The sequence below is a fragment of the Pseudochaenichthys georgianus genome, chromosome 18 (genome assembly GCF_902827115.2).
Source record: "Pseudochaenichthys georgianus chromosome 18, fPseGeo1.2, whole genome shotgun sequence".
NCBI classification, from domain to species: Eukaryota; Metazoa; Chordata; class Actinopteri; order Perciformes; family Channichthyidae; genus Pseudochaenichthys; species Pseudochaenichthys georgianus.
Window position 1 is genome coordinate 17,635,460 of NC_047520.1, and position 19,020 is coordinate 17,654,479.

Below are 19,020 nucleotides of genomic sequence, written 5' to 3' on the forward strand. Positions count from 1 at the left end.
GGTAGAAAGAGCTCAACACACACACACTGGATCTTGAATTCAGTGTGAGAAAATTCTCTCTAGAAGTGAAAAATGTATGTAGCTATTTATAACTAACCTTCGAACTTTAATATTGAACATATTTTCTTTGGAAACTACGTATACTTCAGAAGGTTTTGTAAATTCTGTTAATTTCCCGGACTGTACAAGGCACAAAAGAAAGCGGAGCAGATATGTCAAGAATTTATTTGGACAAAATTGGTTGAGGGTCTGGAATAAAATACACATGGCACCCAAAGCCCATGAAGGTCCAAAAATCAACTCAAAACAACCGTCCATTTTTCCAGTTATTAAAATCACTTCGTCCAACTCCAAATATTAAGGTACTCAATTACCTGAGATAAGTTTGCATACAAACCAAAGAGATTGAAATCAGCCATAGACCTCGAGGACACATATATATTTATATATTCATGTTTTAACAAATATTATTATAGCAACTTAAGGCAGATGGTTACATTTTTGAAAGTATTTCATGTACAAAAAGACTTTGTAGGCCACACATAAACAAAATGGTGGAATATTTATCAAATGCATACATGAATTACACAGAGGCGATTACCGCCATAAAAACAATCGATGCAAAACAGAAAGATGATAATGCTGTACCATAAACGTTAAAAATCATTATAACAGACAGGTGTACAAATATTTTACTGAATTTGGGCTTTTTTTAGACATAAGGGCTGAGAAAAAAGATGCTGATCTGACATTAGAGCTGCAACGATTAGACATTTGACAGAGAAATAAACACAAACTATTACTATAAACCTCTAATCGTTTGTTGATGTTTTGATTCAAAAATGTCAAAAGATGCAGTTTTCCGCCTCTGAATATGGAGATGAACTGATAATTGTTTCGTGTTTGTTTTAAATATATTAAATCGACTGACAAAGTCCAAAGTAATGTCTTTAAATACCTTGTTTTGAGGAACTGGAATGGACCTTTTTCAGTATTTGACATTTTATAATAATAATTTGTTTTAAAAATAATCAGCAGATGAATTAATGTAAATTATAATTAGTTGCAGCCATGTCTGAAAGTAACCAATAACTTTATTGTCCTGACAATTTTGGCACACGTCAGATTTAGTATATGGCACCGTTTTCATGTTATGGAATCTTCTGAGGTATCTGAAAAGTATCCTCAAAATCAATCCCTCCCAACAAGAGAGCAGATCTTTATCTTTCGTTATATAGTTGTGACAGTTGTATTCTTTGGTCCCTCAACCTTTGGCAGTCCTTTCCCTTAAGCATCCTTTTTTTTTGTTCAAGTTCTGACTCAAAAAGAAGCATGTTTTTCCTCGGGACCAACGATGTTCTCTCTGCAGAGCGACAGCTGTGTTCATTCTAACCTCAGAACACGAAACAAAATGTTTTTTCTGCATCGCTGCACATTGAGGATCAGGTCTTTGTTTTAAATGGTCAAAATGTTCCAAAGGGAAGGAGTGTGTAATGACAGGAATCATTCATAAGCAGCGTTACTGTTTAAATTATAACATTTTTCGTGTATGTTTACTTAGCACATTGACACTAGGACACTATAAGTGTGATAACATGTAGAAGCCTCTATTAGACGTTTTAAATATTGTAAAATTTCTTTGAGCATGTATTTATATTTAAAAAAGAGAACAAGATTTAAAAACGATTATATATTCAGTCTTTATATGGGAGAAAGTCACGTAAAACAGAGACTGGCGAGTTTCAAAGTGAGCAGTATTGCCTCAAAATAACCCCTCGTCCTGATCCTGTAAATCTACAAAGTGAAATGTGAAACAGTGGAGATAAATTCTGTATTGCTTAATGGTCTGATCTCCACACTCCATCACAACAAGTGTCACTGGCTGTGCTGTGTATCGTAGATCCTCAAGTGACGAGTGGTTATTTGAAGGTCATACTTTAAGGACACTACGTTGGAAAGGCAGCTTTGGCTCTAGCTGGCTCGGGTGTCTTCCTCTGTCTTTGTAAAACCGTCCTTTATGAACTGACCCTGTGAGGTGTGTGTGTGTGTGTCCGGCAGACAGGGGTGTTAAGTGAGCAGCAGCCTGATCTCTCGGTGGACGTAGCACAGGAAGTCCATGTAGGAGGCTCCTCCGTGCAGACTCTTATCCTCCACCAGGAACTGACGGAACAACATCTCCGGTTTGTCCTTCTGCCGCACGATCTGCAGCTGAGAGGGGAAACATTTAGCATTGTAATAGCTGTGATTCATATGCACTTTGATCCTCATGCTTTACAAAGGTACTCAGCCACTCACACATGTTTTAAATTAAAAAAAACGTGACCTCTTAATTGTTTGAATCTTGTTTAGTCTGTCTATTTCTAAAATAATAGGATTAGCATTCTTGAAAACGTTTATTACAACATGAAAACACATTATATATAATTAAAGGGTATTGTTGTTGTAGAACGTAGTTACCTACTATTTCCACTGGAGGGAGACACGGATCAATAACAGCTGGCTTTAATTTGCTTACATTTTCTTAGCTTACAAAGTATGCATGATTTATCAGGTGTTTTTGGGAGCATATTGAGTATATTACCTTCATGGAGTTCGGCCTCTTCTCCATCAGGCCGCTGATGATGGAGCGGACCTTTGCGGACAGCGGGTTGTCCAGCTCTGGCAGAGCACTCTGAGGAAGGACAATAAGGTTATTTAAGTGAAAAATAAGACTTTTATAAGTCAACACATGTATAATAATTGAGGATGTCCAGAAAAATGTAAGTTCCTTTTTTTTGAAAAACATAAAACGTCTGCCACCTTTGAAACATTTGTGCTTCCTTTCTTACTAACTTCAAAATGAATGTCCTTCTTTAAACTTTGTGTAAGGTATAAGTTATCAATACAAATATTGTTGGCTATTTTTAGAAAAACGTGTAGAGTTGATCAACTACTTGGATGCTTAATATAAATCATATTGGATCAAATCATGATAAGATGTTGAAATGTTATTATGATTTCAATCTTTGTAGATTATTGAATCATTTAAATGCGAACTTGTAATCTCGAGGCATCATCACATTCTCACCAGACACCACAACATTTAAAAACTGTCTCCCCTAACATCTAAAACACGCCCAGGGTTTCCCACAAATAGACTTTACCTGGGCGAACGTCCGCCAAAGTATATTTCGTGACCCATTTAGGTTTTCATTTTTTGTATCCGTCCGTGAGCACGACGCCATCTGTGATCGATGAACTACCCCGCCTCTACCTGTTCACTCTGCTATCGCATGAAGGGTCTGCTTCATGCGCTCCGCAGTCACTCCGCTGCGAGGCTCCGGCGAACAGTTCATGAGCGTGCTCCCCCACCCCCCCCCGTTCTCGGCTACCACCACAAGTATATTTCAGATCTGTGGGAAACACTGAAGCCATTTCATTAGTTTCTTCCTATATGTTTATGTTAAATGAGCTCTGACCATGTTTCCCTGCAGGTGTGCCAGGGAGGGCACGTTGAAGAGGCTCTGCACGATGTCCGGAGGGCTGCCCAGGCCCAGCCACAGGAACATGGATTGCCCGTTCTCCAGCAGGAACATGCCGGATTCCGAGAGGCGCTCCTCGGAGCATCGCACCGGAGCGGGAAGAGCCTCGCTGCCCACGTCCAGGTTGTGCTGAGGACATGAAATGTATTGATGGCTATTGATAGATCTCTTGAGTTGATATCCTCATGCTTGAATTGCTGTTTTTTTAGGATGAAGTGTACGCTTAATCTAACGTGTGTTTGTGTCCCTCACCAGTGGGGTGAGGCGTGGGTAGAGCAGCAGCTGTGTGTCCTCCACCCCCATGGCCATGATGGAGAGCCTCTGGTGGGCGCGGTCGTCGGTGGCGAGCTCCGTGCTGCCAACCAGAGGAGCGCTCTTCATCAGGCTGTTCATGTAGACCGGGAACACCTTCATGGCGTCAGGCAGGATCAGCTGCATGTGGAGAAACTCTGATTAATTTCTGAGGGACACATTATTTTGTTACAGACACACCATGTATTGTACCACATAAGTATGTCTTTGGATCTTAAATCGAACACATTCCCTCCCAGGGGTGGTCCGGCTCTGACCTGGCTGGCAGCTGAGGGGGTGGCGCAGTTCTTCCTGTAGCAGGACAGCATGTGGGCCGTCTGGTTCACCAGGATCTCCCGCACGTTCTTCACCGGCTGGTTCAGTATGGCACGGCAGGCTGAGTGCAGGAGAAAAAGAGGTTAGTGAAAAGACCAGATAGCAACGAGGATAACTAGGGGAGTGTAACGGAGGAGAGGAGGAGATGTAAAGAGGAGGCAGCTGAAGGTCAGGAATAATACCGCCGTACTTAAAGCGGCTCAGTGTCAGCTGTGCTTTATGTGAAACATGTGCTCCTTATTTCCACAACTCATCCCTCTTCTACGAATAAATCCAGGCGTTTTAGTAGATTATCCAGTGATGCATGGGGTCAACTCAACAAAGGTCAGAGAGGATGATACTGCATTGCATCAGCACTGTGTGATAAAGAATGAATCTGCTTGCATGAGGGATAGCTTTTTCTACATTTGGCTAAACTCTCTGTGAAAGTGTAACCTTTAAAGGAAAGTTCTTAAAGGTGTTCAGTCACCTGATTTGGCAAAGAAGTTGATGAGAGAGTCTGTCTCGCAGCTCTTGTACAGCTCTGACAGTTGCAAGCTGCAGTTCAGACTGAGGTTGTGGATGCGGAGACGTCGTTGTCCGTTGACGGTGGTGTACAGCAATGCACACTGGGAAACACAGTCCAAACATTAGATATAACCAAACCTTTGAGATGTAACTTCAAACTGTGATTATTCTAAAAAGATACACACCTGCATGAGTGCTCCGGTCTCCTCGCTGAGTGTGTCGTCGTGTTTGAACTCTACGGTCAGAGCCTTGTCACAATCCACCGCCGCCATCTCGATGTCCGTGGTGTTGTTCATGTGGATCGCTCCGAAGAACTCTGTGGCTCTGAACCCTGAGGAAACACACACATACAGTAGATGTAGATTACTGAGAGCGACTGAGTACTCTGGGACAAATGCAAAGTGGGAAACGCTGCTCACCTGTGCTGGTGCGAACACGCATGATGGCGTCAAAGCCGATGCTCTTCTGCACGTCTTTCCTCAGGTCTGTCAGGAAATGCTCCCCATCCGTCTCCACCTGACAACATGCAGATCATAAGCGTAACATATTACATGTGGATACCATTAACCAGCAGATGGCAGTATATTCACAGAAATGTCATTGAGATGATTGACTGAATGCTCAACCCATCATAATACATCAACAGGTATTAGTTGATTTACATGGTGTAGAAGTATATAGCAGCATGAAATGAGAAATATTAAAGTAAGGTACAAGTATATGTGTGTAGTTACTTTACACCACTGTACTGCCTTTGTATGTACTGTATGTGCCGTGTGTGTACAGTTTGGAGTAATTTCCCACGCTTGATGCAGCATTCCTATGGGACAGGTCTACAATAGACCCTGAAGTTATTATGTGAATTGAAGCAGGCGTCAAATTGCTCGAGTCTGTAGATTTTCTACGTTTGTTTTTAAACCTACAGTAAGTTCATAAAGTTCCAGCGTTAAAGGAAAGTTAGGAACTTTAAAGGATTCTTAGAGAATGAAGTACAAAGCAGTCCAAATCCTTCTGTGTGTCTTGCATGTTTTATCGGTGTGTGTGCTGAATGTTGTACCTGGAAGTTGTTGTACTTGTAGACGGAGCCTCCGGTGTGTGAGGGCACGTCAGCCATGGTGGCCACGTCCACGTACTGACTGGGGAAGAGGAAGAGGTCCACACAGCAGCCCTGCGCCACACACTCCTTCGACAGCTGCTCATACACTCCTTTCTGAGGCTGGAACAACGTCTATGGAATAAACAGTAAGTCAGCACTTCCCTTTCCAATTTCAAGCTCGAAGATAGCATCGAACTGACTCCACTCTTGCTGATTTGACTCACTGCCAGCAGACTGCTGTATGTGGAGTTCAAAATAAACGTTAGATATGATTACAACAAGCTCATTACTTTCTCTTTGTCGGTGTTCACCAGCTTCTTGTCGTCCCTGTTCTTCAGTTTGCCCGGAGCCTCGGCGGTGGGCATGGAGGAGTGGAAGATGAAGAGCTTCCCGCTGCACTCTGCTGCCTGCAGGAGAGAGGAAGTGCCTTTAAAAGAAGATCACACGAAGGTGTGCAGCTCATATCTTTACCATGTGGTCACACTCCTGCAGAGGATTAGATTCCCCCGTGATAATAATACACTTTAACGAAAAGGTAAAGCAGTACCCAGATAAATAAATAGGCCACAGTCTCTTTGCTGTTGCCACAACTGCTTCCAATTAAAAGCTGTGTGTGAACTTTTCCTTCGCTGTGCGCCAAACACTGACCTCATATTACTGGGAAAGTGTGTTAGCTTTAAAGTAAACAAAAACATATCAGAAACATTCAAACAATCTGCCATCAGTTTGGATCACTGAGATGTGTGCTTTGGCTACACGACATGTTATTTGAACCCATAAGTATAGTGACCAAGTGAAAAACACTGTTGCTAATCACATGTGGCTTATCAGATAGGAAGCTCCCAACTGTGCTTAAGACCTTTGGACTGTCACTTCCTGAAGATCAGCAGGCTAGGGGCGGTAACAGAATCGGAATCAGGAAACAGTATCGTGTAACAGAAATAAGAGCTAAATCAGGGAACTGTTACATATACTGATAATTAGCAGGATTACAATTATGAAATAAGGAATGATAAAACCGTCATGCAAACATACGGTATTACAACACAAATGTTAGTGATTAGTAATGCTTTCACTGATTGGAAATGTTCAGTTATTTTGTCTGTAAAGCAGAACGTTTCTAGTTCATCAAGATTGTTCCTTCAGTCTGAAAAGATGGTCGTAGGGAATGAGCAACCTGCTTCAAATTTCTGCTCCACTAAACATAATAACTAACTTCAATGATGTGACACTTGGATTAGGTTACTGACTACATTTTTAACAAGTAATTAGAACAATATTCTTCAAGCAAAGCTAGAGAGTCTGCACTTCATGTTGACAGCTGTCACACTGGGCTGACCTTAAATGCCTCCACGCCGGCCTGGATGACGGGAACAAAGACTGTCTCACTCTCGTTGGAGTCTGCAAACATATCAGGGATCTGATCCAGGAGGCTAGAGGAGGAGAGGAGGAGATTATGTTAAACACCTTCACAAGTCTGGATGAAATGTAAGTTAAAAGCTTAACAATGAATCAGTATTTTGTCTTTCTCATGCATTGTTTCTCTTTCACAAAGATTTGTTAATCTCCATAATAAACACAACTTTTCTTCGCTGAATTAAACTTCATACAACTGCCTGTTTCTCTCCCAGATAAAACGTTCTTCCTTAAATAAATAACGTGTTTCTTACTTGTAGATAACGGCTCTGGAGTCCTGATAGTTGACGAGGAATCCGTCGAGCAGGGGGACGAACATCTCCGCTGTGTCCGACACCACCATCATCTGCGGCTGGGCCAGAGCGCTCTTCACGTTGTAGAAGTGGAGCACCTTGTTGTAGGTGACGAAGCCCACCTTAATGGCGGAGCTCTCCGAGCCGTCCTCACTGGAGGGGGAGAAGAAGAACTTCAGTCAGCTTTCAGGTAAGTCTCACTGAATAACTGCTCTCAGGACTTTGTATATTCGTATATAAGAGATAAACCTCCTCATATTCAACAGAACACTAACTTTGACCAAATATGTTCATCATCCTCGTACTTTAACACTAAGGAACGTGTAATATGATTAAAGATTAAACCCTTTTAAGGTAATATGCCACGGAACCTACATTTTCTCTATTAGTCACGGGTGTCGTTAGAAATAAGTGATTCAGATTGGATTTGTGTATTTTCTTCTTTCTCAAATGTTACTGAAACATACCAGAGATAATTTATGAGAAATCTGTCTTTACTCAAGCAAGGATCTAGCGTTATCTTGAGAGAATTAAATCTGTGTCTGGAAATTCTTCAGAACCATATGAACTTTATAAAAATGCAGTCTGTCCAAATGCATTAATTTAGTGTCTATAAAAAGAAAAGTACAGCTTTAAACAGTTGAAAAGGTTTATCTGCAGTACACTTATACTAAAGTGTTTCAGGATGATGTCATGGCAGCAGAATAATGTGGATAAATTGCTGCTGGCACAAATGAAGGAGTGAGGAAAGAAGGTTTTCTAGTTATTTTAGGAGTCACCAGGTGAAGTTTTCTGAAGAACAAAGCTTCTTGTTTTGCGTTAAAAGATGTAAGAATGAGTAATCCATTTTCAAATCTGTTCTCTAGTTTTCTCTCCTGTGTTTGACTCAAACAGGTGGGAATTTTCCTTTTTGCCAAGATAATCTTCCTAAGTTCTGTCTAAGAGAAATTGTCTGTCAAAAGTTTTTTTCCCCCACCTCTGTTTTTTTTACAGAACGAAGGAAGATTATCTTGGCTGACAGGATCATGTTATGTTCTTAAGTCATAAACAAAGGACAGAAAACTGTTCAAATCTGACCTTAAAGATGGATGTTTTTCTCTCACTTGCCTCTCCACAGAGAGTAAAGGCTGCACTGTAATATTTTCCATTGTTGGCAGCCTTGGCAGCCGTTCAACCGATACTCTGCTGAACTTCATGCAAGAATATTCAGCAGACGAGAACAAATAGTTGGCGTGGTGTTTGACTTTTTGTCAAGGCATATGTTGGAAGTGAACTGTAGTCTGTTACACGATGCATAGCAACTAATGCAGCAGATAGTGTGTGTGTGTGTGTGTGTGTGTGTGTGTGTGTGTGTGTGTGTGTGTGTGTGTGTGTGTGTGTGTGTGTGTGTATGTGTGTGTGTGTGTGTGTGTGTGTGTGTGTGTACCATGGCAGATTGTCCAGCAGAGTCTTCAGCTCATCACATATCAGTTTCACTAGTCCACTCTTAACGTTGTTATAGGACACATCGATCATGAAGAGGTAGGCAGGAGGATTTTGAACCTTGTTGTTCTGCAGGAAAAGGCAACAGGAGTAAATCATTAGTAACTATTATAAAATACATGCAAACTTGCCAGACATGCAGCTTAACATACCTGCTTTCCAAATAGGAAATGTGAAAAGTTAAGCTCCTGAAAATTATTTCTTGTTTTAGTTCCATATTTTCTAATTTAAAGTCTTAATCGTACCATATCAGAACCTGGGGCCTACCCTCATGCTTTCCCCCTTTATTGGCTGTAAGTCCCAGGTATTTGGTTCCGTTGGTGCTTGTTTATACCTTGCAGTAACTGTGAGGAGACCATGACCGGTGGATGGTCCTGAATGCAGGGCAATGAGTGTGTGTGTGTGTGTGTGTGTGTGTGTGTGTGTGTGTGTGTGTGTGTGTGTGTGTGTGTGTGTGTGTGTGTGTGTGTGTGTGTGTGTGTGTGTGTGTGTGTGTGTGTGTGTGTGTGTGTGTTCTCACTCCCATCCCGTCACATATTGACGGACGGTCAGGGCCCCTCCCCGTCGCTATATTACGTACAGGGTACCCCTTTCCCGTCATTTTCTACGGGCAGGGCGTCCCATAGACCTTCATTGCGGACAGCGGACCCCTTGACCGTCAGGTTTCTACGGGAAGGGCGTCCCATAGACCTTCATTGCGGACAGCGGACCCCTTGACCGTCAGACTTCTACGGGAAGGGCGTCCCATAGACCTTCATAATGCCTATTTTAAGGTTCATTTGGCCATTAAAATGCGTTTTGATGTCATTGTATGCGAGTAATGAGTTTTTATTTCTGATTATTTGTGCAGTACATGTACATGATGTTTAGTTTGCTAGTTATGACGAAGATTACCTTACGTCTGTGAGGAAAATGCATGGGGCTCAGAGCCTCGTATTTTTAAAATCTTTTTTTCCTTCTAATTTGTTATTCTTTTCAAAATAACACACTGTTATTTACTCACCAATAACATACACTTATCCTTGCTTTTATTTATTGGTTTAATTCCATAATCTCGGTCTTTTTTGGCGTTCGTCAGGAACTGAATTTAAAAATAACCGGAAACAGACGTGGGCATTTCGAGCGATTACCCAAGATTCTCAGCTACGCTGATTGGATGTTTTAGCCGCAATGCATGCTGGGATTTGGTGTTTATATTATATGAAATCCGGAAAACATTTGAAAAGACTAAAATAATACTTAATTCCGAGTGCTCTTACTTTTCTCTTTGAAAGTCATCACATAACGGCATTGTAATACACGGTTCGGCTACATTAAATATTACAGATCTGCCGTAGTTCTTTATTTATAGCGCCCTGATGATAAGACCTATGGAAAAACTGAAGAAATGCCGCCGAAACTGAATACTTGACGTGGATCATAAATATATTAACAATTAAAAAACTTCTCAATTTCTCTTCACACAATACGTCTCCTTGCAGTATCAACACTAATTCGGCTGACTTTTACATTTGATGTAATTCATAGATAGGTTATATTTACACCATAACGGTGCACAGCTGATAAAAAAGGACTGTAGTTTTTAAAGATATTACTGATTTGAATTGGATTGCATTTTGAATGTAAGAATGTAAATACTGATTCTGAAATAGTATAGCAATATGCTGTAAAATTATGTGAAAGCATGAATAAAACTACACATCTTCAGATGTTGTACATAAGTGTCTGTGTGTACCTTGTGTGCCTAGTGGTTAAAGCACGTTATTGAATTATTGTTTTTATGTGTTATATTTGATTAAAAAAATATTAAGAGTACATATACTTTCATAGGGGGAAAGTAGAAGGTCTGTGATAGAAATATAGAATATAAAAAATCAAGAAGATACTATAAGTGATCTCTTCAATAAAACAGTTTAGTGCAGGATGTACAAAGATATTAATAGGAGGAGGTGCAAAACAGAAAAACGAATTAACCTTTATTTAAACATTAAATAACAGATTACGGTCTTCTTTTAAATAAGAAAAAACGTTGGGGGTATCTATCTACAGATAAATACAAAGTACTTAACGTCTAATATATTGCTTTCCTGCAATGTTAACTATGTTGAAGCACTTATTTTAACTGATATTATACATATGGATTATACTCTTATGTATGTAGATAGAATAAGAAATGTGCAGAATATGACAGTTTAATGGTGGAGGTACACACATATTGATAGATGTCTTGTACTGCACTGTTGAGGGACCTGTGACCCAAGTTTTTCATTCATTTCATAACTACACCGTAAGTTGTGTAAATGACATGTCAATACACCTTTAAAATCTTGAAATCTTGAAAGGGATGTGCAAAATAGCCATAATATATAGTCTTTAATTAACTATTAGTAGAGAATAACGAGTAATTAATATACTTTATTACTCGTTTCCATTAATGTCAATTGCAGATACATGTTTTTTTAGTCTTCTCAAGCACAAGTATCAAATATCTCTCCTGATTGTTGGCACTTGACAATCACCTTATCTGAATTTTACTCAGGTGTAACTAAAGTCTGATTTAAGGGTTGTTTATATTTCACATCATTAATCAGAATCTGCAAAGTAACTCAAATAAATGCAGTGGAGTAAAAATACCAGGTTAACCTCTGAATTGTAGTGGAGTAGAATTACAAAGTATCAATGAGCTTTCATGTGGGTATATTAATGCTATATATTGATGCTGCGCATTATGGACAGCGATTTTTATCCATTTATTAATTATATGTTTTACATTTGATAACACCAATGTGTTTAATACTGGCAACTTCTAATTGTGGGAAAACGAAAAAGTTCAGTAGAGACGTCCCATAGAACATTTTGCGAAACACAATAGTGTAGTGTGTAGTTCTGGGGGGGCGTTCGATTCCAGTTTTGGATAGTCTGGCGTGGTTTCGTTCCATTTCACACAGCTGTTTGACGCTGTAACCTTGGCGCACTGCCACTCCAACATCCAATCCCAGACCTAGAAGAGTAATCACGGGGACTGTAGTCCTCAACGATAGCTGGGGATTCTGGGTAGTGTAGTGTCTTCGGCCATCTAAACTCAAACATTTTGACAATCGCAATGATGCTCGAACTGTCCCTTATAGGCCTACGTCTGTTTCCGGTTATTTTTATTTTGAAATTCAGTTCCTGACGAACACCAAAAAAGATTATGGAATTAAACCAATGAACAATAAGCTGTGAGAAAGACCTTGCTGCATTGTGTGTGTGTGTGTGTGTGTGTGTGTGTGTGTGTGTGTGTGTGTGTGTGTGTGTGTGTGTGTGTGTGTGTGTGTGTGTGTGTGTGTGTGTGTGTGTGTGTGTGTGTGTGTGTGTGTGTGTGTGTGTGTGTGTGTGTGTGTGTGTGTGTGTGTGTGTGTGTGTGTGTGTGTGTGTGTGTGTGTGTGTGTGTGTGTGTGTGTGTGTGTGTGTGTGTGTGTGTGTGTGTGTGTGTGTGTGTGTGAGGGGATTGTCAGGAAGACATTGTTATGTTTCCACAGTTACACTCCATGACAAGACAATCACCTTGCAGGCTTTTTGTTTAAGAGCCGCCCTGTTTATAAGTCTGAATAAACAGAGGTAAAGTGGGCCAGGGGAGTGACTCAGCTCTGCCAGCGTACTCAACTCTGTTTTTCACCACCACAGCCTTCAAGGGATGTGCACTTGATTGACTTTGCTGTCTTTCTATTGTTTGCAAAACAACAATAACTATCTTTAGCAGCTCATTATGAATAATGAAGGGTCCTTCAGAAAAATCAGTAATGCAGTCCTGACTTGTATTGGACAGACTTCTATAAAAATGAAAAAAAATAAAGTGTTAAATCCTCTATGCCTAAAGTCTGTTTTACACAAGCAACAATCTCAATTTTAAGATTCACTGATTGCAATTGTTTTGCCTATTCTTTGATTTTTCTAAAGTTTGACCCAACATTTCTAAAAAATATATATTTCTAGGAGCTGTAAATGACATCATACACAACATTTTAGGGGTTGTTCATTCTTGGCTTATTTTGATCTTGCAGATGTTACAAATTGCTTAATGATGAATGTCTTTTTGACTCGTGCTCGTCCACACTGTAAGCATGTTGTGTGTCGCTGTGACTGCCAGTGCCCTTGCATGTGCACCCTAAACACATCATGTGGAACATGTGCTTACATTTGACTAGCGATCATAATTACGGTAACCACTTATGACAGATCAGCTGACAACAGTATGGTTTGATCAGAATAACAAAGTTGTGTTTCATTCAAAGTTGTGTTTCTATCAACTGTATCCCCTCTGCATGATGTGAATAGAGCAGTAGTAGTCCTTTACCTTGCAGTAGTCCAGGGTGGCTGCAAACTCGTAGGAGCCCAGGGACAGCTCTGGCCTCTCGTAGAAGTCTACCCTCCTGCCCATGTGGTCCAAATGTTGGAAGTAGAAGGCTGGCACTACAGTAAGACATAGACATGTAATTAACAACAGAACTGTGCGCTATACGATTGGTTTCTCGCTCATTATATGACTTCTTATGTCTTCTTAACATGTTAACAATGATGTAGCTTGCATGGTGCTCTACCTTCATTGACACAGTTGCAGAAGCCACACTGGAAGCGACGCCCTCCGTCAATAAACTGCATGTAGGGACACATGTAGGCTTTGCATCGATTGCAGCGGATCGGGCCGGTCTCACCATGGTTCACAACATACAGAGGAGTCTACACACACACACACACACAAACATTATAGTTAAGTTTTCAACAGCTGTTCCTACATCACATAAGGACATTGTGTTTTAAAAACTCTTCCTTAAAAGCAATACGATAAGGATCATGGTTTGTCTTTTTTGAAGGGTTTCCCATGCGCAATAAAATATGTACTATTACCCCCATGTCATCTGTGCAATGTCTGAAGCATCAGTGATTCCATGGCACCCACAAAAGACATGTTGCACTACCATATAGAGAACATTTGTTCAAAGTGAATTCCTAGCATGAAGCTGTTTAATGCTACAGCACTGTTATTGAGTACTGTACACAGCCCTGCTCATGACTGTTAACAATATTTACTTAAGAGTCCCTGCAGAATAAAAATGCCCCCAACTATAATAAAACACATGCAGACAAAGGAGCAAGTTTTGTACGTGTATTTTTAGACTGGAGAGTAAGTGTTTACATTTTTCTGTGCTTTTACCGTGCAGAAAAAAAACCTGTTGCATGGCAAAACAATGAAAACAGCATCCAAACACAACAGCATCCTTTTAAAGTTATAAATCGAAACTCAGAACATTGATTAAGTTTGACAATGTTGGTATAAATGATGCTCCATGTTAGAATAGATGGATTTCAATCTGAGAGTGCAAAATACTTCAGATTTATTCCTGTTGTACAAAGCCTCCCTGTAGTTCTGACATCAACTAATTAGCCTCTGGCCAGATGAGAGAAAGCTAACATTTCCTAAAAAGGCTAATAAGACATGGCGAGTGTGGGGGGGAGTTTCTACAGAGGGATTTTTGGACCACATACAAAGGGAGGTCATTCACAGGACAACTTCACTTTTGTAGTGCACAGAGACACCTGTTAAAGAACAAGAACATTTCCCTCAGTTTGAATCCTTTTTTCAAATGTAAACAACTAAAGAGTAAACAAACCATACATTAAGGCCTTAACTATTTGCTGAACATGACTTAAAATGGGCATTTATCATTTCCTGCAAGAGATGGACTTAAATGTGCTTATTCACAACAATTCCACAAGGATCTATTGAATCTTTCAGTATACATGGCAGGTTACAATGTATTGTTGATTATTAGAACTTTTTAGACTTAGAAAAAGTGAAACCTGACTTACCTCATTCTTGGGCACACTGGCGAAAGGTTTGATGATGGCGGCCAGCGGAACTTGGCACTGTTTGGCCAGGTCTGCGGTGCAGGGCAGGGAGTAGGTGGTGCAGCGGATGAACCGGGGGCTGGCGTTGCCTGAGATTAGCAGAAAGAAGGTCAATGACTTTGACACTTTGACACAGCACATTTCTCTTACAACTTACTTAGTGTTGATTGCTACTTAATCATGTTTAACTTGCCTTTAACAAAAGAGTCTACATTTTGAGCAAAGGCCTATAAAGTACATACGACCAATGTAAAATGACTGACATGTACACATGATGTTTAGACATTTTAGAATACTTTTTTTAAATAATATATATTAAGACAGTTTTAATACATGGATGCACACCCACAGCGCGCTACAGATGTGCAAAATGATACACAAACAAATCATACAAATATGAAGTAAATGGAGAGAAGTTGAACTGTGAGATACCTTGGTCCTGTATGGGGAACTCAGTGGTGACCAGCGGGGGAACCTGTCCTCTGATGTTCGTGATGTACACCTGTCCCCCTCGTTTTGCTTGGTCATCCTCGATGACTTGAGTCTAAAGAAGACACGCTATGCTTTTCAGTATAATCTGATTTCTCTACAGTCATAAGTACATGGCAATCAAAATAATGCAATCGGCATCAAGTTTATGTTTTCTTCCGCTTGATTAATATGCCCAAATGTGAATAAATGTTACCAAAAGAGATGACGTAAACCTTTTGAGGAATGATTAAGCTAATGGTTCAAGTCAGAAAATGTTCAGTGATGTGTGTATGTCGTTATGTGAAGGTATGCAGTCCCAGGAGGATTAGTGTTGTACTCACGGTGCTGGGGATAGAGTCAGGGTCCAGTTTCTTCTGTGGTGGTCCTGCCAGTCCGCCTGCTGATCCAGGCTGAGGCCCCATCATACCAGGCTGAGGCCCCATCATACCAGGCTGAGGCCCCATCATGCCAGGCTGAGGCCCCATCATGCCAGGCTGAGGCCCCATCATACCAGGCTGAGGCCCCATCATACCAGGCTGAGGCCCCATCATACCAGGCTGAGGCCCCATCATGCCAGGCTGAGGCCCCATCATGCCAGGCTGAGGCCCCATCATGCCAGGCTGAGGCCCTGCCATGTTTCCCCCAAACTGACCTGCACATGAAAACAGATTCAGATTTCTAAACCTAATTATTATATATTAGCTGTTGTTATTTTATGTATGTCAAGCATGAGATGTCTCCCTGTTGCAGGGAAGATTACAAAAACTGGGAGTGATTTGTCTTGTATCATGTCTATCATCTGTGCATCATAACCTCAGGTATGGAATAAAAACTGCAAACACTTTGTCAAAGTGAGACAAGTTGTCAGTTTTTGAGCCACTCAACAGACTAGGTAAGGCTTGACTAAAGACTGGGATTAGAAGCTGTGAAATCCATTTGGAAAACGTATTTGATGGTCTGAACCTTTTCTGCTTCACAGTGTCACAGTACCTGCTTGCTGGGGGTATCCAGTTGGACCAGCAGGTCCAGGACCAGGCTGCTGGAAACCTCCGGGGCCTGGAGGAAGGGGGCCGGGAAAGGGTCGACCCATGCCTGACATGGGGGGGCCTCCCATTGGTGGTGCGGCCATTGGGGGGCCTGCCATTGGGGGGCCTGCCATTGGCATGTTTGCTTGGGGAGACTGTGGAGCAGACATGTGGGGGGACATGTGGGGGGACATGTGGGGGGACATGTGGGGGGACTGTGGTCCTGGTGGCATCATCGGCTGGCCCATTGCTGGAGGGGGTGCTGGTTGGAAAGGCTGCTGGGCAACAGAGTTTGTTGGAGGGGGGGGGCTCTGCATAGGACCCGAGGCTACAAAAAGATGGGGAAAAAGAAAACCCATCAGGTGAGTACTGTGCTGTTATTTGCTTGAGGTTTAGCAGTATGATCTGTAAAACAGTTCATATCAAACTTACCATAGCTGCCCAGGTTCATGGTACTCATCTGATTGGTGAGCTGCTGAGCTGGAGGGGGGGCCGCGGGGGCCATGTTGTTGTACTGCGACTGTAAAGGCTGTCCATAAGAAGCAGGAGCAGCTGGTGGAGGGTATCTGAGGAATACAGGGGCATTTATTATGAATATACAGCATGTACAGTGCAGTCTGTTGATGTGCTTAAAACCTAAAGCTGTTTTACATTTTAACTCAACCTCGTATTATCCATCATTTGTAAATATCTTGCTTCATGTACTGTACTTCAACTGACATGTTTGCACAATTCAGAGAGCCATGCAGTTTGCTGTTTAGTGAAGATTCTCACCTTTGTGGATGTGCGCCGTTCTGCTGGACATTTGGATTGTACTGACTGGGCGCTGCAGGTGGAGGCATCCCAGCTGCAGAGGAGACTGGTGCCTTCATCATACCTGCAGTGAGAAACAGACAGTGAGTACAGTGTGTTTATATGGCCTGCATCAGAGGTAAATCCATTTTAGACCAAAACCAAAATGTATATGCGAGTGAGCTCAGGGTTGTTAGAAGGTCAGAGTTTAGTATTCAGGTAGAGAAAGTTAGTTTGAAGCTAGTAATGACCAAATTAAAGAAATTCAGTAGATACTTTTTTGTAAAGAAAGCATGTTCCTGATCTAGGGATTTGTTTGCACTTCAGTCACACAGAGCTTGCCACTAGTTGCTATTTGTTGTATTTCAAGAATGAACAAGCTGATCATGCTAGCAACAAGATTAGACTTGTCTTTTGAGGAAACATTAAACACACGGTGGTTTTGCTCTACCTGTTGGTGGACCGTTGAATGTCTGAGGCGGACCCCCATAGTGCCCATAGAGGGGCTGTGCAGGACCAGCTCCGAACCCACCCTGGTAGCCCCCCATCCCGGGCTGGGCCTGGGAGTACGGGGGTGCAGCAACATAACCCTGTTGACTCATCTTGATGGGATGTTACTGTCTTCTCATGCCAGGATCAATGAGTTGGCAACCTGTGGAGTCAAAAAGTGTCACGTTGAATTATAAGGGGCCACAACTAATGGTTATATTGTAATTGAGTGCTTCTAATTAATTTGGACAACAGTAGACTTAATTAAGTTTGTTTCCAAACCACTGATATTGCAATAGACACTTTCTGTGGTAACACAACCATCTATTTCTCTTTTTCACAGCTCTGGCATGTTTGAAAAGACACACCAACAACAACTGATATTTGACCTCATGTAATCATCAACACTCGTGTAACATGGACCTTTGGCATTGCTTATTGAGAGATAAAGAAAGGCCTATCCTTACTTGAATTATCTTCAAGTGACTGCATGGCTTTCTGTTTGCCTGTCAGAGCGACGATCCAATGTCATCTGCCTAATTCCTTACATGTAAATAGTACCATTATAGGCCTTAAATTAAAAAAGCCTTTTCACAACAAAAGTCTTTAAAAGCAAAGGTTCTGTAAACTTTTCCCTAATACAAGGTGAACGTTGGCACAGCTGGGTCAACACAAATAACAGCTGCGTACTGACAACTCCACCAAAGCCCTTTATTACAGGATAATAAATCAATTTAAGACGTTTTACCCGAAGTAAAAAGCATAAAATAGCAACAGTTGGGCTTGGTAAATTGTTCAGTTAAATAGTTAATCGTTTAATTCTGCCACTTCCGATAATTGCCACGTCAAATACCGTTATGTATGGTAGCTAAAGATTTGAGCATCCCTGCTTTATTAAATTACCTCCCAGTTGTAGGAACACACATGATATCCTCTGTGTGGTAACATATGTTGGCTGTGACAAACATTTAAACACCTGATATAAAAGAGTAAGATGCCAGCACAGCACCTCGGACAGTGTTGATTACATGTTGATAGGAAACATCTTGCTAGCTACGCGGAAATTACTACAAAGTTGTTCCTTTGGCACAAGAAGAAGCACATTGATTTCAAACACATACACATACATAATTAAACCTATTGGCTTATAGGTGTTAATATAGTAGTTGGGGTATTTACCTGAATACTGGGCAGAGTCCTCTCCACGGTTCTCTGTGAAAGCAGAGTGCCACGTCAAACTCACTAAAGCGCCGGTCGCTACGCTACTTCTGTCAAAAACAAGGTTTCCGGTTGCGCATTTCAAAGTAAAATCTTTAATAACGTATAACAGTTAGTACACGATATAAATGACACAAACAAAATACTCGTTTCTAAAAATGACCCTTTTTAGTTTAGTGAGTTGGTTAGTTAAC

The 19,020-nt window shown here is 41.2% G+C and overlaps 1 protein-coding gene across 1 annotated transcript; it reads right to left on the reverse strand.

Moving 5' to 3' along the window:
• Window positions 1-208: 208 nt before the first annotated feature.
• sec24d (SEC24 homolog D, COPII coat complex component) lies at window positions 209-18,868 on the reverse strand. The gene is made up of 23 exons (XM_034105972.1): window positions 18,788-18,868; window positions 17,571-17,771; window positions 17,102-17,204; window positions 16,760-16,893; window positions 16,293-16,655; window positions 15,644-15,954; window positions 15,264-15,375; window positions 14,793-14,920; window positions 13,523-13,661; window positions 13,279-13,394; window positions 8,887-9,011; window positions 7,422-7,613; window positions 7,091-7,184; window positions 6,042-6,158; window positions 5,713-5,883; window positions 5,075-5,171; window positions 4,841-4,986; window positions 4,618-4,756; window positions 4,091-4,209; window positions 3,774-3,953; window positions 3,459-3,650; window positions 2,582-2,671; window positions 209-2,208 (listed from the first exon to the last, which is right to left on the reverse strand). Exons 2-23 carry the CDS (start codon window positions 17,719-17,721, stop codon window positions 2,068-2,070), a joined length of 3,360 nt encoding a protein of 1,119 aa, XP_033961863.1. The 5' UTR covers window positions 17,722-17,771; window positions 18,788-18,868; the 3' UTR covers window positions 209-2,067.
• Between the last annotated feature and the right edge of the window lie 152 nt (window positions 18,869-19,020).

What these genes read in the sequence shown, in the direction of transcription:
- sec24d (XM_034105972.1), bottom strand. Translation starts at nt 17,721, where the DNA reads ATGAGTCAACAGGGTTATGTTGCTGCACCCCCGTACTCCCAGGCCCAG. An exon ending in AACGGCGCACATCCACAAAG is followed by an intron (nt 16,894 to 17,101) that starts GTGAGAATCTTC and finishes TGTATTCCTCAG; the next exon opens with ATACCCTCCACCAGCTGCTC. An exon ending in TCCAGAGCCGTTATCTACAA is followed by an intron (nt 7,185 to 7,421) that starts GTAAGAAACACG and finishes CTCCTCCTCTAG; the next exon opens with CCTCCTGGATCAGATCCCTG.